General features: G+C 35.0%; 1 protein-coding gene across 1 annotated transcript in view; it reads right to left on the reverse strand.

Moving 5' to 3' along the window:
* The window catches only part of ATRX (ATRX chromatin remodeler), a 247807-nt gene that overhangs the window by 188422 nt on the left and 38379 nt on the right, over nt 1-21006 (reverse strand). Inside the window, exons 8-11 of the mRNA XM_006148780.2 lie at nt 19140-19207; nt 15770-18846; nt 10559-10631; nt 2379-2414 (exon numbers count right to left, since the gene is read on the reverse strand). Coding sequence (XP_006148842.1) covers nt 2379-2414; nt 10559-10631; nt 15770-18846; nt 19140-19207 — 3254 coding nt within the window. The remainder of the gene's footprint in view (nt 1-2378; nt 2415-10558; nt 10632-15769; nt 18847-19139; nt 19208-21006) is intronic.

The raw sequence follows: 21006 nt of genomic DNA on the forward strand, positions 1-21006 counted from the left end.
GAAGTCCAGTACCCCTAACCACCACACCACCTGCCGGCCCCAATAAATGTTTATTTATTATATGCCTTTTGGTACTTTCTTCTTCTGGCAAGTGAATCAGATTTTTTTTGACAACACAGGGAATCACCAACTGTTAAAGGAAGACATAGATTAAGCTTGCCTTTCTCAGGGTTTGTGCTCTGATTTATATTTCAATAAAGTGGAGATTAAAGAGAGAGAGAAAGTGAGAAAGCAAGCCGCTAGCCCAGGACTCGAACCATGGTTGGCCATGTGGGAGTCCAGTACCCCTAACCACCACACCACCTGCCGGCCCCAATAAATGTTTATTTATTATATGCCTTTTGGTACTTTCTCCCTCAGACAGGTGGATCAAATTTTTTTTGACAACACAGGGAATCACCAACTGTTAAAGGAAGACATAGATTAAGCTTGCCTTTCTCAGGGTTTGTGCTCTGATTTATATTTCAATAAAGTGGAGATTAGACCACTGCAATTGAATCTTACTATATTTGAGCTATAAAACTTTGCTTCTGGGACCAGCAGATAGTGTAATGGTTATGTCTCTGGACTCCCACAAAATCAACTGTGGTTTGTTTTGAGTCCCAGACCTGCAGGCTTGTGTGTACCCAAAATCCAGAGGAAATGGAGGGGAAGGGATTGAGGAATGGCCATTCCCCCAGTGTGTGTGGGAAGGTGATTTCTCACTTTCTGTCTCTCTCTGTCTCTCCAGTGAGCATATATGCCCTATAGCAAAAATCTCTCTTTACAAAAAAAGAAAACTTTGCTCTTATATGTCTAGATCAGTGGTTTGCTGACTATGAGTGCACACAGTAAACTTTTAAATATAGGTAATAATATGACTACTAGCTCTTCATTTTGCTAAGAAAAAAATGTCTAAATTCAAATATCATTTGCTCTCATTCTTTTATAAAATAAAAAATATTTCCAACAACATATTTCCAACACATCTCTCCAAACTAGGAAATAGTTTCAGAATAAAATGAAGCCCTTGAAATTAAATAAAACTATGTTTCTGGGGGTGGAGGTGGGGAAACTCTATAAATAATCATCTTTAATATATACTTTATTGTCATTTCTCATGGATTAAGAAACATTTTCTCAAACTAATTTGGATAATAAATTTCGGACTGAATACATACGTGTGGGGGGGGTACAAAATATATGAAGCACTGGATATTAGAATAGAAATGAAAAATAGAGTTTCTTTGCAATTATAAGGAGATCTTACATCATCATTTGAGTGGGACAGTAAATAGCTAACAAAAATATAATTCCTAATCTAGTTACTCTAAAGGTTAGTTCAATAACCTGATTTCAGTCTATGTTTGCAAGTTCATAAAAATTCTTAAAATTTAATATTAGCTATAAAGATTTGGTTGTTAATTGTAAGAAACCACATATAATTTTTCTCCTTTCAAACCTAAGAATAAGTCTAATAAGTAAAATCCAAAGAATATGTCTAAATTGGACGTCAAAATATGTAATCCTACCTAATTCATTCAAGTTCTGGACTGTCATAAGCCTAAGAAATATGATGCACATGAAATAATAAAATACAACTGTGTATCAATAAATAGGTCACATAATCATAGAAAATGAAATCAGATCCACATACTGAAGAATTTCAACTTTATCAACTACCCTCAATAAGACCATGATATGTATGTACAACGATCATAGTTACTTTAGAAGCAGAAAAATAATACTTCAGAGTGATGGAGATTCTCTAAACTTTACTTGGCTAAGATGTTTTACACTTGCCTTCAAACACCTTTGACTAAAGAAAACGTAACTTACAGTCATGTAATTAAGCCCTAAAACAAATAAAGTTGAATCATTTGCATAAATTATGACTGATACATCAAGTCCAATATGGAAAAAAAAACCCACTGTATCATAAGCCTAACCTATAACATAACCTAAATGTCAAAGTTAGAACTCAGTTTAAAGAATCTTTTTAAGTGTTGAGGCTGACCTTCAACCTGAGTAGTCAGCAAGCCTGTTGAGGTGAGATGTGTCCCATCTATAAAGCCTGCTGTGAGATGCTTTAAAGGGAATCTCCACTACCTTAACAATGGAGTCACGGGCCACAGAAACTTCAAGGACATCATCACTTGAGAACCAGCTGAGACTGGCAAAGCATCATTTTGGAGGCCTCGGCTGAACCCATGCTGGTATGCATGTGATAGATGTATAGTCATGATCCCTAGTTGATTCTGTTTGCTCTGAAGTTTCCTTTCTTGAGGCTTTCCAGCACGGTTCTGGGAAAATCATCCAGGCAACAAGGTATTGTCCCTGGAATCTCAATGCTCAATATTACATCTTGGGGCAGGTGTAGCATCCAAAGCAGTCACGACTCTATCAGAAGCATTAGACGCACAGGCCATGCCACTCTTGTGGCAGAGAACCTGAGCAGAGCTGGAAGTAATGGAGCCACTCCTCCATTTTCCTGAAAGGGAGGGAAGGGAGAAGGGGAGAAAGCAAAACAATATGGGAGGGAGGGTAAAAACCCACAAACAAACAATGATCGGAACTGCTGCATGAGAAAACCAATAATAGGACCCCAAAACCCATATAACCTAAGTCTTCTAAATTACATAATGGATACCAAGATAACACCTTATTACACCTTCAACAACTCAAAGAAAACAAAAATAAATTAATAAGAAATGAGTTTAACAACACAAAAACAATCAATCAAAAAATAGAGAAAGCCAAGAAAGCCTTTAGCCATTCTGATCCTATCAAATGTAGAAAGAAAATGAGTAATGTCTCTTGATAAGCACTCAAACAGAAAAGTAAACTGCCTCTTGCTGATAGGTAAATCAATAATTCAAAATGTTGTGTCTCCTAAAACAGTGATCAAGAGAAGGATCTCTTGCACCAGGAAGTTTGAGAAAAATAACCTTAACAAAAGCAACACAAAATGTTAGAGGTAGAAGAAAGGATCTTAAGAGTCCAACTTTGTCATTCACATATGAGGAAACAGGCTTAGAAAGGGGAAATGACTTGGCCAAAAAAAAAAAAAAAAAAAAAAGAGAATAAAGCTAGTTAGTGGCAAAGCCAGGAGTAGACCCTAAAATCCTAAATCCCAATCTGCTAATAATTTTTACTATGCCAGTGCTATACTCTACTCATTAACTACTTCTGAGCTACTGGGTGACTGAGCACATTATAATCACATTCTTAAAGATATCTCTATTTCTCTTATCTTAAATCTATTAGTTTGCAGACAAAACGATTCAAGCTTTGATTTTTGAAGATTAAAAAAGAATTCTGAACATCTTTAGTCCAGGATACTTAACCTCAAAAATGAACTGATAGGCCATCATCTGAAATACACCACACAACTACCATTTTATCTTTTAGGAAATTCTGAAAATAGTCTTGAAGAAAATTGCTAAATAAAAATAAACATTTTTAAAAGACTGAAATACTGTATATCCAAAGGAAATGAAATCTTTTTAAAATTGTTTTTATACAATTTTGTGCACAGTATCACAATAGAGTACTTAATTGACAGAATTCTGAGTAGAATAATAAATTTATATGCATGCTTTTTAGAGATGCAAAACAACTAAGTATATATAGTACTAAAACATACCATATTTTAAAATTTGATATATAAAACAATTCAAAGGAATATACTGAAAGATTGTTAAATATTTCTGTGAGAATAGGGTAGTGAGAACATAATATAGTATGATGTGATTTTTTTATAATAAATGTCATATACTTAAAAGTTAAGCATAAAAAATAAAACATTTTATAGAATTATTATAGAATTCATTTAAATTTATATTAGCATATATAGGTATTTTAACTATTAGGTTCAAAATTAGTATCTTGATATGAAGCTTTTGATTCAAAAATATGACTAAGGCATAATAATATGAAGCTTTTGATTCAAAAATATGTCTAAAGCATAATAATCTGTACTCAAAGATGGTGGAATTCATAAAATAATAATAAAGTAAACAAATAATCAAAAAGCTAAACAATGGTTTGAACCATTTTTTTAGTCATGTGTTCAATGATGTCTACAGGTTAATGAAAAGCAGCTATCTTCTTTCAGCTGAGGGTATCGGAAAACTTAATATTAAATTACTTTTTAAAAAAATTTAGTAGTAGACAAAAGCTTTCTGGAATTAAGAAGCTATGGTTATTAACAATTTATACATAGGCTGTGCTCTCTGAATAACCCCAAATTATAAAATGTATATTTCCTGATTTTACACAAAAATCTAAGCCAGTTTTAGAAAAATTTTAACAAGAAAAACTATATTAACATTAACATTGAAATAAATACAGAAAATTTGAAATCACAGAACTAACTAAATAATTTTTATACGAGAAAAGTGAAAACAAAGAATTTACTCACGTATCAATTTAATTTGAAATTTCAAATTTAAAGGCAAGACATTAGGTCAGAAAAATCAATCACTTTTTATTGTTGTTGTCGGAGAGATTTTTCTGCTATAGGGTACGTGCGCTCGCCAGAGTGACAGAGACAGAGAGACAGAAATCGAGAAATCACCCCCCCGGGAGGGATAGCCACACTGCCACACTCCCTTTTCCTCTGTTCATCTCCTGGGATCTTGGGCACACACATGCACCTGGCATGAGTTTGAAGCCACTGGGTGGGGACTTGAACCATGGCCAGTCATGGGAGTCCAGTAACTTAACCATTATGCCATCTGCTGGCCCCAATGAATCACTTCTGATAACACTAGAAATTCAACCTTTTACTCCATTTCTCATATTCTGGAAGGATCTATTTCTCATATTCTGGAAGTCCTAATATCAGCAAGGAACAGAGAACAGGAAAAAAAGCCTGGGTATCATGTTTTAATCTTAAGTAGAAAGGAAGAAAGGTCACCACTCCTGACTGTATTTCTTTCACTGCTGGAAATATCAACACAAAAAAAGAGTGCTGGTGTCAACTGCCACCAGCTAAGATTATCTACACCTATCTACTGGTTGGAGGCCTGTGTCACACGCAGATGACTTAAAATACTTATCTGTGCCACATATAGACCAAATAAGTTTTTAAAATCACCTTCAAAGTGTTAGATATTTGAAATTCTTAAAACAGAAAAACAAGTAAAATTTTTCACTTAAAATGCTACCTTTGTTTTCCAAGCATAATAAAGGAAAACCAAAGCACTTTTGCTAACCAAATAGGACCACCATAGGAAAAATCACAGAAAAAAAATTATTCCAGATTTAGCAAATTTGTATAGAATATAGATTAAAAACATGTACAGGAGACAGAAATTAGGAAATTTTTAAACTGGAAACCATGTGAAAGTCAATGATTAAAGTATCTGTGATAGGAGTCAGTAGGTGGTGTGATAGTTAAAGACACTGGACTCCCACATGGCTGACGACAGTTCAAGTCCCAGACCTGGCGACTTGCTTTCTCACTTTCCCTATCTCTCTATCTCTCTGTCTCTCACTGTCCCTCTCTTGTCAAATTAAAACAAATCAATAAATTTAAATAATAAAAATAATTCTTAAAAAAAGTATTTGTGATATACTTTTTCCATTAATTTTGCTGAATTCAGATGAACAATCATTAAGTATCTTCATTAGCATGAACAACATCCAAGAATCATTAGTCTCTTCCCAAAATATGCTGGATTAACAGTATAGAAACTTCATCAACACAATACTCACACCAAGTCAGTAGAATCAAGCAATCATTTGCATATTTTCTAGTTTATAAGGGAGAAATATTACAAAATGATACAATAATAATTGGAAATGGACCCACTATAATTAAGTAGACCTTCAATTAATAATGGTCAATTCCTGGGACCAGCACTTAGCGTAATGGCTATGTTGCTGAACTCCCATGTAGTCGACTACGGCTCGAGTTGAGTACCAGACCTAGACGCTTGCAAATCACACTGGGCACATGTGCATGCATGCTCAAAATTCCGAGAGAAGAATGGAGGAGAAGGAATTGAGGCATGGCCATCCCCCCTGCAGGGTGATTTCTCGCTTTCTGTCTCTCCGTCTCTCTGTCTTTCTGGCGAGTGCACGTGCCCTGAAGCAAAAACCTCTCAAAAAAAAAAAAAAAAAAGGTCAAAAAAAAAAAAAAAGTCAATTCCTTTTCCTACTCACCAAATCAAATTTTGAGAACACTAGATTTACTTCGGTGAAAATAATTTATCTAGGGCCACTAACAGAGGAATTATGAGAAACAGTACAGCATATTACTGAACCCAATTAAGCTTTCTTCAACAATAAAATAAGTATATTGGGTGGAAGTAGTTATATAAAAATCTCTGCTTTAAGACAAAGTTGAAGAGAAAAAAAGAATATTTATTTAGAAAAATCTAGCAATTTAATTTTTTACTTTCAAAAGCTCAAATTAAAATATATTTTTTATATATTCTGCAAATTGTAAGAATGAAATATAATCCAAATAATTTGGTTTGGGGGGAATGATCTCTTCAGGGATAGTTCACTATACAAAGACAAGCCTAGTTTAATGATCCTCAACACTAATATTGTTAACTCTGATCACACATCTTCTAAACTAGGGCTCGATCACGGTGCAGATATTAAATTAAAATAAAGGTTATTAGAACACATTTGGTCAGAAGCCAGCAGGTGGCATGTTGGTTAAGGGCACTGGACTCTCACATGGCCTACTGCAGTTCTGAGTCCCAGACCCTGCGGCTTGCTTTTTCACTCCCCCTTCCCCACCCTGGCCTTCTCTGGTCAAATTTAAATAAATAAATGTTAAATGAAATAATTCTTTAAAAAAATACATTTGGTCAAAATATACCATTATATTGAAATAAAGGAATCAAAATGTAATTTCATTGCTAGAGCAATTATTAAATTGTAACAATAATAAAAAATTATACAAATAGATGTCTTTTTAAATAAAGAACCAGTTTACTGAGAGGGGGGAAAAAAAGAGTTATTTTTCACAGGGTCTCACCATTCCTGACGCAGCCTCCCAGTTAATTAGTATTATAGACACATAACACAGCACTTGGTTTATTTAGGTTAGTCTGGGAACCGAACCCCAGTCTCTCACTTGGCCTTCGCCTCACCCAGGAGCACCCTAACACTTGTACCACTGCAGTTGGGCCAAAAAGAACTAAATGCAAGCCCAACTAACAAGTATTTGAAAGGCAAATGAAACACTATTCCAATGTCACATTCAAATAACTGACTTTATGTGTACAACTTTTTAAAGCCTCACATATTGTTTAGTATTATTATTTTGTCTTACCAAAAGCATATAAAACATAAGCTATAAAATATGAGGTAAATTCTAAGTAATACTAAATTCAAAATACAAGGGTAGTCTATCAGTTATGTTTTTCCTAAAAGTTGTACCAGAACAACGATAACAGTCAGTATGATCAAGCTATATTTTATCATTTTTTTCATTAATTAAACACAATAAAACTATTTTATAGTTTAGATCACTTTATCTCATATATACAGTATATATACTTTCAAATATTAATGACGCTAAATAATGACGACTGTTTTAAGTGACCTCAAAATCTATCATAGCTTTAAAGTAGAAAAAGTAAATAAAAGTGAAATCTGTTGTAAAACTTTCACACGATGTATATAAATTTTAGGAACTAAAAGTATTTATTTCCTCAACTTCAGGAACATTGAAACTTCACTGGCTATAAACTAGGTTATGTATATTGAGTCTAGCAAATTCATTCAGTTCTCATTTAATTATAATTAAAATTAAATGCTTGAACAAGAAAACAGTTACAGAGAAATTTATTGGATCCAAATAGTTAAGCATTTGCAATAATATACTATTTACCTCTTCATAAACACCAACACCAGAAATGTATTACGACACTGCTAAAAGGCAAAGCACATGAAATTTTTACATAATTTATATACAATTACACTATGCTGACTACCAAAATACATCCCACTCAAAAAATACTAATTGAAAAAAAATAATTCTAATACTTAATCATGATGATCTAGAAAACGTATTTTTAATATATGCTTGGTGCATATTCAAATGTGCACAAAAATACCATCAAAACTAAAATAGTCCAAGAAGGTATTTGTATCCCCAACATAACTAGATAACCTATGGGTGATAGATATAATGGATATTAAACAAGTTATTAATTATTAATTCCATATTTTATTAAAGTACATTAACTGAGTATAAAGACATGTTCTAAATAAAATTCAATTGTTCTCCTAAATAATCAATGTGCTAGTACTTTTTAATCACAAATACAAGATTGAATTAAAGACATTTTCCAATAAAATACTACTTGCCAGTTTCCCAGAGATATGATTGGATAACTTAAAAGATGAAAATTATATTTTGACAAGTTCTAACACAAAAAAGAACTATCATATCTTAGCAACACTCTTATGTGGCAACTTAATATTAAATTAAGGTTGATTACTCACAGTTAAGTTAGGATATAGAATAATTTAAACATTATTAGCCTTTCAGCAACATTTGAGATCTCCTGATTTATAGAAAAACAAATAGCATGTATAAATGTAAAGGACTAAAACCATATTTTAAAAATAATAAAAATTTAAATGCCTTCCTAATCTGGCTGTGATAATATACTATAAGATCTCAGATGAATACATTTTATGCCTTTACCATTCTATTCTGGACACCACACCTATCCCATAAAACATCTGGAAATACATTTTTTAATTAAGAAAAAAAATAGGTAAGGGCCAGCAGGTGGTGTGGAGGTTAATTAAGGTGGCTAGATCTCACATGGCCAACTATGTGGTTTATGTTCTGGACCAAGCAGCTTGAAAAACACACCAAACACATATGCAAGTGTACCCAAAATCCCAAGAGGAGAATGGAGGAGAAGGAATTGAGGCATGGCCATACCCCCAGGTGGTGATATCTCACTTTCTCTCTCTGGTGAGCACAGAGAGAGAAATTAAAACCAAAAAACTAAAAAACAGTAAAACTAAAAAATAAATAGCTAAGCAGAATCTGAGTATTCATGTCCACAATTATGCTCTATTCAAAAGTATAAAACTGTTCATTTGGCTTAATAAAAACATTTTCTGAATGCTGATCTTTGAAATAAAGAAACCCATCAACATCAGCAAGACACAAAACACAGCTATACTAAGAGATGATCCAATAGCAGTTACCTACTCAGTTAATTTAGTTTCTTAAAAAATTTTATGTGTGTTTTCATGTTTTCTTGATCTTAAAGCTTACTATTAAGAATAAACTCGGGACCAGCAGTTAGCACAATGGGTATGTTGCTGGACTCCCACGTAGTCAACCACGGTTCGCGTCCTGGACCCCGTGGTCTTAACTCCCGCCAGGCGCGTGTGCGTGCATGCCCAAGATCCCGAGAGGAGAATGGAGAAGGGATTGCGGCGTGGCCATCCCCCCTGGGGGGTGATTTCTCGCTTTCTGTCTCTCTGTCTCTCTCTGGCTGGCTGGCGAGCGCATGCACCCTATAGCAAAAACGTCTCCAAAAAAAAAAGAATAAATGCATGGTCAGTATAATGCTCTTTAATAAAATCCTCTCGAATAATGGATTTTTGGTGCTCAAATCAATCAGAGAAAATTGCATTCAACCTTTTCATTTTATAGATAGAAAACTTTGGCAAAAGTAGTTAAAGTCACTTGTCCAAGATCATACAGATAGTTATTAGAAATGTTAGAAGTTAGATATCCTTAGCTCCATTACTGCAAAATTACATCAACTTATACTACACTATCTTCTAATCAAAGGTTGAGTTGGGGCGTACTACCATCCAGTATTTAAAAGATAGGTAGAGACACCTGGGTTAAAGTCTTCATATTTTTTAATACCTTTGTTTTCTTTCATCTTCACCTCTATGAGTGTCTTTGTTCTATTTTTTTTTTCCTTCACCCAGACAAGTCTTAGTTAAAATCTGTACAGGCTGTAGTGTTTACATTTAAAACTTTGTTTATCTCTTTTTAAAGTTAATGTTAGCATACTGTTTACTATTGTTTACCTTCATTTTATTTGAAAAATATAAACAGTCTAGGCACTTTGTAAATTGATACTTATTTTGAAAGCAATGTATTAAATATCAGAATTATCTCTTTTTTTTGTCACTCTCACAGGTCTTAATAAACAGGACCACCATACTGATGGCAACAAAAAACAATAATCAAATATATATAGAGAGAGGAGTCTGTTATTATCAATTTATTGAGAGGCAATTCACTTTCATCAATAATCCGTCAAAATGAAAATAAGTCTCCAAAAAATAATCACAGTAAACACAGAAATATAAAATTGACAGTTCTGTATTTATAACACACCCTAAGCTAGGTGTGTTAAAACTGATAATAACTTTTTCTTAAGGTTTATGAGTTTTGGCCCATTTTCTGGCCTTTGTTTCAAACTTGCAGAAAGACTGTGATCGTGTCTTTCTAAGGAAGGTACTCCTGGATTTTACAACCTGCTGGCTGTTCCGTTGCTTCTGTTTGTGCCCACGCCTAGAGTGTGTTATAATCTTTTTAAAGTCCTTACAGATGAAATCATACCTATTCTCAGGATCATTGTCGTCGTCATCATCATCCACTGTGACAGGCACCGATTTAGATAAAGCTTCATCTCCTTAGGGGAAAAGAATGTACTTAAAATTAGCTTTAAATTACATAAGTAAAACTCTGTAAAATAAAACTGAAAGCCAGAGACATTACAGTAAATAATGGGTTCTAAACTCTACCCTGGAATTCAAAACATGAGTAAAATGAATTTTTATGGAAAGCTTAATAGAAAATTTGTTAAGTAACAGCTGTAAAATGACAGAGTTGAATCTTAGACATTTCAAAGTTCCTTCTCAGAGCACAAATGTTTTAAAGCTCATCCTTCTCAGAAAAAATTTTATAGCAATAATCATTACATTAGCATAAATTTCTGACTAAAATAATCTTTCCAGTAGCCCATTTTAAGTTCGAAGCTAACACATGTCTAATTTATCCTGCATTATTAAAGAATGATAACACTGCTATTAATATTTTGGTAGTACAAAGTAATATAAAAATTGAATTTATTTTGTATTCATGACTTGAATTAACAAAGCCATTTCAAGTATACCAAAACTTAATTCCTTATAAAAAAAGATCGCATTTTATCCTTTGATTAAAAATCTAAACAGGGAACCAGCAGTTAGCATAATGGCTATGTCACTGGACTCCCACATAGTCAACCGCGGTTCACGTCCCAGACCCAGTGACTTAAAACTCACGCCGGGCGCGTGTGCGTGCGTGCCCAAGATCCCGAGAGGAGAATGGAGGAGAAGGGATTGCGGCGTGACCATCCCCCCTGGGGGTGATTTCTCGATTTCTGTCTCTATGTCTCTCTCTGTCTATCTGGCGAGCGCACACAACCTATAGCAAAAACCTCTCCAAAAAAAAAAAATCTAAACAGAATAACATCTGTTCATTTTGTGTATATAAACTTCACCTCCAAAAATGCCTTATGTATTGAACTTTCGTTACCACCATGCATGCTGAAGTGTCAGGAAGAAGTGTGCTAATGTTTACTATTCACTTTGAAAAGCACCAGAGACTTCATGGGCATTACACTGAGTGAAAAAACACAATCTTGAAAGGTTACATACTTCATGAGTCTAATTAATAAACAAAATTATAGAGAAGAAAAATGGATTACTAGTTTCCAGGGATTAAGAATAGAGGTTGGACCAGCAGTTGGCATGGTGGTTAAGGTGATGGACACTCCCACATGGCCAACCACAGTCTGGGTCCCAGACCTGGTGGCTTGCTTTCTCACTTTCTTTCTCTCTCTCTCATTTTCTCTCTCTCATCAAATTTAAATAAATGAATGAATAAATAAAATTAAAATAAATCATTTTTAAAAAAAGAATAGAGGTAAGTTGGGCTAGCTAGTGGCGTGATGGTTAAGGTGACTAGATCCCACATAGCCAAATCTGTGGTTTGAGCCCTAGACCCAACAGCTTGAAAAGCAAGCTGGACCCATGTGTGTGCATGCCCAAAATCCAAAAAGCATAAATGGAGAAAAGACTGCAGTGCAACCATGCCCCATGTGGAGTGCTGTCCCACTTTCCCTGTCTCTGTCTCTCTCCAGGGAGCACATGCACTCTCTAGAAAATTGAAGGGGGAAAAAAAAGACAAATATCTACAGTTTTAAGATTAATATGCTAAATATAGAAAAGCAAAAATAAAATCTCATAACATACCAGCAAACTCACAATAAATAAACTCATTCAATGAGAACAATCTTCAAATAAAATACTACCAGTAATATTACTGTTGTTCCCTCTTTAAGACACCTTTCAAAATGTGACCTGGGGATCAGCAGATGGCGAGGTGGCTAAGGTGCTGGACATTCCCACATGGCCAACCACAGTTCAAATCCCAGATCTGGTGACTTGCTTTCTCACTTTCTCTTGCTCTATCTTCCTCCCTCCCTCCTTCCCTCCCTTGACAAATTAAAATAAATGAATAAATTAAATTAAAATAACTCTTTAAAATAAATGAATAAATGAAATTAAAATAACTCATTAAAAAAAAAAAACTTGACCTATCCTTCATAGTCAAGGTCAAATTCTACCTGCTCTTTGTAAGACTTCCCCAAATACTTAAATAGATTCCTTGCCGTTTACTCCATGGTCCTATAATAGCTTTTTAATCTTTCTTCTGGTACTTTTGTTTTAAAAATAATGGAGTCTAGCCAGTGGAGTAGTGGTTAAGGCAATGGATTCCCACATGTTACACTGTGGTTCAAGTCTCAGACCTGGCAGCTTGAGAATCATGTTGGATGCATGTGTATACATGCCCAAAGCCCCAAGAGAAGAATGAAGGAGAAGGGACAGCAGCATGGCCATACTCCTTGGGGGGGTGGGGGGGTGATTTCTCACTTCCCCTTCTCTCCAGTGAGTATGCACACCCTATGGCAAAAACTTAAATAAAATAAAAAATAATGATTTAACTATGCCTATCTTGCATTAGGATGCAATCTCCCAGAACCATGTTCTTCATCTTGGTTGCTAATACCATTCTGAAGTCTCAATTTCTAAGAAAATACTGTATCTGTGATAGGTCACTCAAATATTGCTAAATAAACTGGAATCCTCTAAACTCATGGGGGGGAGATGAAGCTATTTAAGATTTCCTAAAGTTGTCGCCTAAAATTAAGCTGGACACATTTGAGGAACATATGAATTCAGCATGCTTATATTAGCATGCAAATAAACTCTTAGGGAATGTCATCTATTAATATCACCGGCATATACCCAAACTTACCTTGAAAAACAGTACTGTTTTTTACATAGCGCTTATTTTTCAAGGTCTTTCATGTTCTAGTCTCCCTAAGTATTTTCATTGACAAAGCCCAGTTTTTTGATAGGTTAAATTCCCAGCAAATTTATCTTCTTTTGTTCATCCAAAGTTATCAGCTTAGTCCCAAGAAACATCCAGGTTAATAAAATCACAAACAAGACTTGTTCCATCAAACAGCTGAAAGACTGGGATCTGCTGAAGTGATGGATTCTCAAGGCTTTTCTCGATATATGCCTGAGAAATAGCTTACCTCCTAATCAGCCCACTAGTCCTTCAGATCAAAGTTAAATAAATCAAAATAGAACACAATAATCATGACTAGGACTGAGTTAAGGACTTATTGGGAGACAAATCTTTTTAACTATTTGCTATATATTATCACCATTTCTTTTTTTTTTTCTTTTTTTTTCTTTTTTTGGAGAGGTTTTCACTATACGGCATTTGCGCTCGCCAAAAAGATGGAGAGAGACAGAGAGATAGAAACCAAGAAATCATCCCCAGGGGGGATGGCCACACCGCAATCCCTTCTCCTCCATTCTCCTCTTGGGACCTGAGACATGCACACACACATGCCCGGCGTGAGTTTAAGCCACCGGGTTCGGGACTTGAACCGTGGTCGACTACATGGGAGTCCAGCGACATAGCTGTTACGCTAACTGCTGGTCCCGTATTACCATTTCTTAAAGAATAATGAATACATATTGCTTATTATACTAAACATTAATACCTCCAAACACTAAAAATGTATAATAGAAATTTTCATATATGTCAAATCATCTGAGATTCGGTAAATGAAAAGTAGTAAAATATTTTAAATCAAACGTTGACTTCATCAGGGAAGCTGTTTAATCAAAGAAATTAATTTTCTACAGTTTAAGATCAGTTCAATAGCCAACAATTTGCAAATGGGAATATTTCAAATAACTAATCACAATTGCTCTTATACTCTAATCCTTAAAAAGATTTGGGAACCAGCAGTTAGCGTAATGGCTATGTCGCTGGACTCCCACGTAGTCGACTCCGGCTCCGGGTGGCTTAAAACTCACGCCGGGCGCGTGTGCGTGCGTGCCCAAGATCCCGAGAGGAGAACGGAGGAGAAGGGATTGCAGCGTGACCATCCCCCCGGGGGAGGATTTCTCACTTTCTGTCTCTATGTCTCTCTCTGTCTGTCTGGCGACCATACGCGCCCTATAGCAAAAAACCTCACCAAAAAAAATAATTATAAATATAGAAAGGCCAAAATAAATCTCATAACACACCAGTGAACTCACATTAAATAAGTCAATTAGATTCTGTATTTTTAATACAAGTCCACAATCCCTCGTAAATAATCATGAAATTCAAAAAGCTTTCCAATTGAAAGGTTTTATAAGCTGATGTCTAAGGTCATTTGGTTAAAAAATCTTTTGTGAACTGTTTATTCTTCTAAGTGTGAATATTCAAATGTTTTGCTATCAAAATGTGTATGTTTGATTATGTGGTTTTGCATCAGACCCCACTGTGGCTTTTTTAGATTATGTAATAATTTTTCTTTATGATTCTTCTAAAAACAAAACACATTTTAAATTCTAAAACACATTAGGCCCCCCAATCTCAGACAAGAGAGTCTGTGGACCTATAGTTACAACAGTCATACAGGCAGAGCTCCACCTAATAGTCTGATGGGACAGAGAACTAAATTAAAGCATGCACCATGCATATCATACGTGATTCTCAAATAATTGGATAAGGTTTCCACACTTAGTTCTCAAATCAAGTCATTAAAAAAGTCCTTCATAAAAGAAATTTGAAGAGTGGCCAGCAGGTGGTGTGGTAGTTAGGGGCTATTCCCCTACATGGTTGACTATGATTCAAGTCCCAGACCCAGCAGCTTAAAAATTAATCTAGTCATGTGTGTATGTAAGCCCAAAATCCAGAGAGGAGAATGAAGAAGAGACTGTGGTGTGGCCATCTACCCTGGGAGATGATTTCTCACTTCCCTCTCTCCGTCACTCTCCAGCAAGCACACATGTCCTATAGTAAAAACTAAGAAAAAAAAAATTTTTTTTTAATTTCACATACCATTATACCATAACCCAGCATTAATTTCCATAACATAGATCAATGTCTACTGACTAACTGGTACCACTCAGATTTTCTTTCATGAACTACTTCTTTTTACTCCAGAGAAAAGTATTAAATATTGAGAAGGAAAATCTGCTATCTGCCCAACAGATTTAGGGTCCCTGATTCAGAATAATAACAATGTTTGAAATATCTCCCAATGATGCATAAAAATAAAGGAGGAAAGACTCGGTAGTAGATCTCTAAATAATTTTAAAATAGTTTTTTCCTAAATAATAACCTTGGATTTTATTGGCTTCAGGGAAAATTAGACAAAGCAGTTATTCAAGAGAGGGAAAGTACAGATATAAATTTATTTTTGCATACCTGAAGATTGGCAAAATCCAGTATGCGAAGACAGCACTAAATTTTCAATCACAGGCTTAATTTTCTGTTCATCACTGCTCCCGTCACCTACAGAATTCTGATCATCATCTCCTATATCAGAAGATGATGATGAAGTAATATCAGCTTGCTTCCTTTTAGTGCTTGTTCTTAGGGAGTTTCTCTTTTTCTCTTTGATGTTGCCTGCCTTCTTTTTTTTAGTTGAAGTTCTTTGTTTTTTCTGCTTTTTATTATCTTCAGAACTTTCCTCAGCATCCGAAGATGATGAGCCACTTCGTGTTTCCTTGGTATTTCTCTTTGAATTTAAATTTCTTCTTTCTCTCAATTCTATTCTCTTCAGTTTCTTATCAGAAGAGTCATGGCCATCTTCTTTCACTGAATATTTCTCAGTATCAGATGATGAACAATCTTGTCTCTTCCTTGAACTCTTTTCAGGCAAGTTGCACCTTTTCTTCTCTCTACCAGATGCTCCATTCTTACTCTTTTTATCTTCTGAAGACTCACAACTATCTCCTTTTCCTGGTAACTTATCAGTATTATCAGATAATTCATCTTTCTTTTTAGAAGTTTTATCTTTTATTTTTTTACTTTTCTTTTCCCCATCTGTTGTATCATTCTTATTTTGTTTTACACCCTTAGGAAAATGACATATATCTTCTTCCTCAGGTAATTTCTCAGTGCCATCAGATGATGATTCATACTGTTGTCCCATCTTAACTATTTTTTTCTTCAAGTCTATAGTTTTCTTCTCTTTTTCCTCAGTTACTTTTTTGCTCTGCTTTTTATCATCTTCAGAGGATTCATCACTCTGCTCTTTCTTTGGAAATTTCTCAGCAACATCAGATAAGTTACCCTGCACTCTTCTGCACATTTTACTTTTCAGATGCTTACTCTTTTCTTTAGTTTCGGCAACCTTTTTGTCCTCTGGAAAGTTAAAATTCTCCTCTTTCCCAGAAGAAAGCTTATCAGTACCATCAGAGGAAATAACTGGCTGTTGCTTGCTACAAAGTCGTTCTCTTAATTCCATGATGGTCTTATCTTTATCAACTGTGCCTTCTGCTGAAGAGAAATTCTTTCTCTCTGGTTTCATTTCTGCATCATCAGATGATCCTTCCTGTGCAGTCTTCAAACTATTCTGCCCTTGATTATCCATCCCTTTTTTGCTGTGTTTTTCATCTTCAGAAGAATCATAATCTTTTTTATGTGAAATTCTTTTTTTGGGTGTTCTGGCAGCCCCAATTTTACTCATGCTCTTTATCTCTTTTTCTAATTCTGAGTCATAATTAGAAGATTCAGAATGGTTTTGTCGTTTCTTTTTAGAAATTATAGAGCTTTTAGTTGATCTGCCTTTTTTAATATCAAAATCCGAGCCAGAAGTAGAACTTTTTCGTTTCCTTTTTCCTTTATCATCTTTCCCTGTTTGAGTCTTTAAGTCATACAAAGTCTTATGATTTGTATGAGTGTCATTAATATCAGTATCTGAAGAAGAACTGTGACTCATCCTGCTTACCTCTTTAAGGATCGCTAGCATTTCATCAGAATCTGAATTTTGATCCACAATCTCTGATTGCTTAGATTTAGGCAATTTATTAGGCTTCGGATTATCTACAGCACTGTCAGAAGAATTCCGCTTGTCTTTTTTTCTCATTGTTTTTTGTGTCTCCTTAACTGTTTCATTACTTTCTTCATCTGAATTAGATGTTGCGGGGTTGTTTTCTGTCTGTCGCCTCAAGGGTGTAGTCTTTACACGTGGAGATCTTCGAAGATCAGACTCCTCTAAAACAAATGAAACTTCATTTTCAACTAAATGCTCATTATCACTGTTTCCATGTCCAGATCCACATTTTTCTGACTTGGCTTTCAGATTAGAACTTTTATAGCCATCTTTATCTTGTAGAACTTCCTGACAATCAGTACCTTTAACTGGGGAATTAGAAAGGGAAACAGGGGTGAGTTGAACGTATAATTCTTTTCTTACTTTAGCTGTATTTTTTGATTTAATACCTCCTCTGTTGTCTTTTGAATGAATATTTAATTTTACAGATGAACTCTCCAGTTCCTGCTCAGTTCCACTGTTACCATCGCCCTGATAGTCAGCTGAACACTGAACTTCCATAGCAGTCTCAAGATTCTCAAAAATGTCTTCTGGAACTGAAGAAGGAACAGATACAATATCCATATCTAAGTCTTCAGAAGTGTTAGCAGGTTCATACTGAGGTTCTTCTTTTCTATCAGATTTCTTATGTTCACCAGTAGTATTTTTATTCAACCTTTGTTCTTCTACTAGAACACTCTGATCCATATGCTCACTATCTACCTGTTTTCTTGATAGTTTAACTTCTGATTTTGAAATATCCTTCCTTTCCAAAGCACAAGGTTTTTCTCCTTTTCGTATTTTTGTTTCAGACTTAGCATCTATGACTTTATGCTCTTTGGTATTTTTCTCTTTGTTTACAGCATTCAAAGCTCGAATCTCCAAATTCAAATCTTCTTCTAAAGCAAGATGAGCCTTCTTTATATCAGCCAACACAGATTTAAAAGCCTTAAGCTGACGTAACTTTGTAGCAGAACTAATTTCAGAATTTTCTGTTGCCTGCTTCAAAAATTTAACATAACTGGAGTTCATGTTGGCTGTGGTCTCAATTAGTTTTTTTGTTTTCTTTATCATCTCTTTGGGTACAATTAGTGCTGAGTAAGAGTAGGTTACAGAACCAGAACATGAAACATCTAATTTCTTCTCTTCTCCATTACAATTTGAACTATTCTTCTTTGGAGAAAATCTGGAAGTATGGTCAAACACTTTATTACTCTTCTCATTGTCAACTTTTATCTTCTTCTTATTTTGTTGCAACAACTGTTCTAAATTCTCAAATACGCTGTTACATGCAGTGACCAAGTCCAATAAAGGTTCTGGGTGACAAATGTAGCAGTACCACTGGTTGTTTTCATCCATTATTGTAGACAACTCCTTTCGACCAAGGTTGCGCAAAATGCATTTTTTGCAGAAGGCATTATGGCAAAAGTCGCAACAAATCAAATTTCCACCTTCTGCACACCATCTGAAATGTTTTAAAGATTATAATATTACTTCTAATGAAACTCATTTTAATCTCTTCATTATTTAAAGTAAGAAATTTTTTGGCAATTTTAGTAATTAAGGTCACCTGCTTATTCTTTATTAAAAACTTAAACTAAACATAAGCTTAAGGGTTTGTAGAAAAGAACAATCTTCCATTAATTAAAGACATCGAAGATGATACTACAAAAAATAGATATAATAAAAGACTATGTAAAAGAATTCCTTAAAAACTAGACAAAAATTAATGTTAGTTCATCTTGATTTATTACCTACCTACATTGTTCATCCATTCCATCTGAGTCACGGCTAATATCATCACTCATGTAATACTTAAAGCAATTCTATTAAAAGAAAGGGGAAGGGAAAATTTTATTCAAAATTTATAACATTCATAGAGAACAAATAGTTTCCGTAATTAAAAAGTAAAGAAAATGTGTGTATGTGTTTTACAGAATCAAAGCAAAAACACTTTTTTTAATTGCCAGAAGGCATCTGTGCTTGCCAAAGAAAGACAGAAAGACAGGAAATGGGAGAAAGCACTTCTACAATGGGACTTAGTCACATTGTAAATCCTGTTCCTCCATTCTTCCATCCTGTCAGGACCCTACACACAGGCCCAACATGTTTTTTCAAGTCACCAGGACCAAGACTTGAACCACGGCAGCCACATGGAATCCAGCTTCCTTAACCACTAGGCTATGGGGCTAGCCTGAATAAAAAAGGTTTTATATGTTTCTATTTAATTTACTAATTAGCAATTTTAATAAATGAACTGACATCAGTACAAAATAGACAGCACCACTGCATGATGGCTGAGGCCGGCATGAAAGTGCAGGCTTGAATTCTGGCCCAAACTAAACACATCAAGCACAGTGGCACATGATTGTGGTCCTAGCTAACTAGGAGGCTGGGGCAGGAAAGCTGTGACATGACCCAATATACCCTCACAAGGCCAGATGACAACACAGTGGTAAAAAGTGGTGTGCTGCAAGGCAAACTGACATGGGAAGGTGGGTGGTTCACATCTGCAGACCTCCCTGAGTATGCTGGATATACATGTACCCATGACCCAGAGTGGGAAAGGCTGGGGGTAGACAGCAGCATTGGGACCTATTAGGGGTGCTATGTCTCTCTTTCTATCTCGTTCATGTAATAAATAAAAAATAACTTTTAAAAAATACCCCTTACTCCTTTTCCTTCTTCCCTCATTAAAAAAATTTAACAGTCACTATATATAAACAGCTACCATATATACAGATGAGCAATTAATCTCATTATCTTTAAATCTGAAAATAACTACTATGCAAATAGGAAGTATCATCAGAGAAAAGGATAAAGTTAATTAATATGTGGCTAGCCCCAAAGCACAGTGGTTAAGTACTGTGTATGGTAAGCCCAATCTGACAAAGCCAACCACAGTTCAATTCCTAGCCCCAGGGACTTGAAAAAATTGCCTGACGCATACACATGTGTGCTCAAGATCTTGATAGGATGGCAAAATGGAGGAAAAAGGAGTATGGCATGTCCATGTCTCAGTGGGGTATACTTTAGTGAGAGAAAGAAAAAGCACAAACATGTTCACTGGCAATTAAAAAACAAGATAAAGTTTGTTAATATGTAAATAAATGTAATGCCATACAACTAGTAAGATGCAAAGTTGTTATTCAAATCCAAGTTAGATTGACTTCAATATCCTTTCCAGTAGAGAATGGTAAGGTTCCATGCACATTGAAAAAAATTACTGATTACTAAAATGGGCTAGGCTCAGCAGACTAGCCCTTGAACAAAAGGGACCATACATAGGAACAAAGAAAGGGAACACATATTAGAAATTCAGGAATAACAGATTCAATTGTCACAATTTAAAACTAGACACAACAACATGTAGCCTAGCTAGGCTCCAACAGAATTAAATTCAAGGAAAGGAAGGATACAAACTGCTAGAGGATAAAGTCAACTTTGGTACATTTAAGTATGTCTATCAAAAATCCATGCAAGAAAAAAACCTAGAGCTAGAATTCCAAGGAAAACAATGCCTACCACTGCATTTCAAAGGCAGCTTTTTGGGCCTAACATGTGTGTCTATGTGCCCAAAGTCCCAAGAAGAGAACGGAGGAGAAGGGATTGCAGTGTGGCCATC

The sequence above is a fragment of the Tupaia chinensis genome, unplaced genomic scaffold (assembly GCF_000334495.1).
Source record: "Tupaia chinensis unplaced genomic scaffold, TupChi_1.0 Scaffold000243_1, whole genome shotgun sequence".
In the NCBI taxonomy this organism is placed as follows: domain Eukaryota; kingdom Metazoa; phylum Chordata; class Mammalia; order Scandentia; family Tupaiidae; genus Tupaia; species Tupaia belangeri.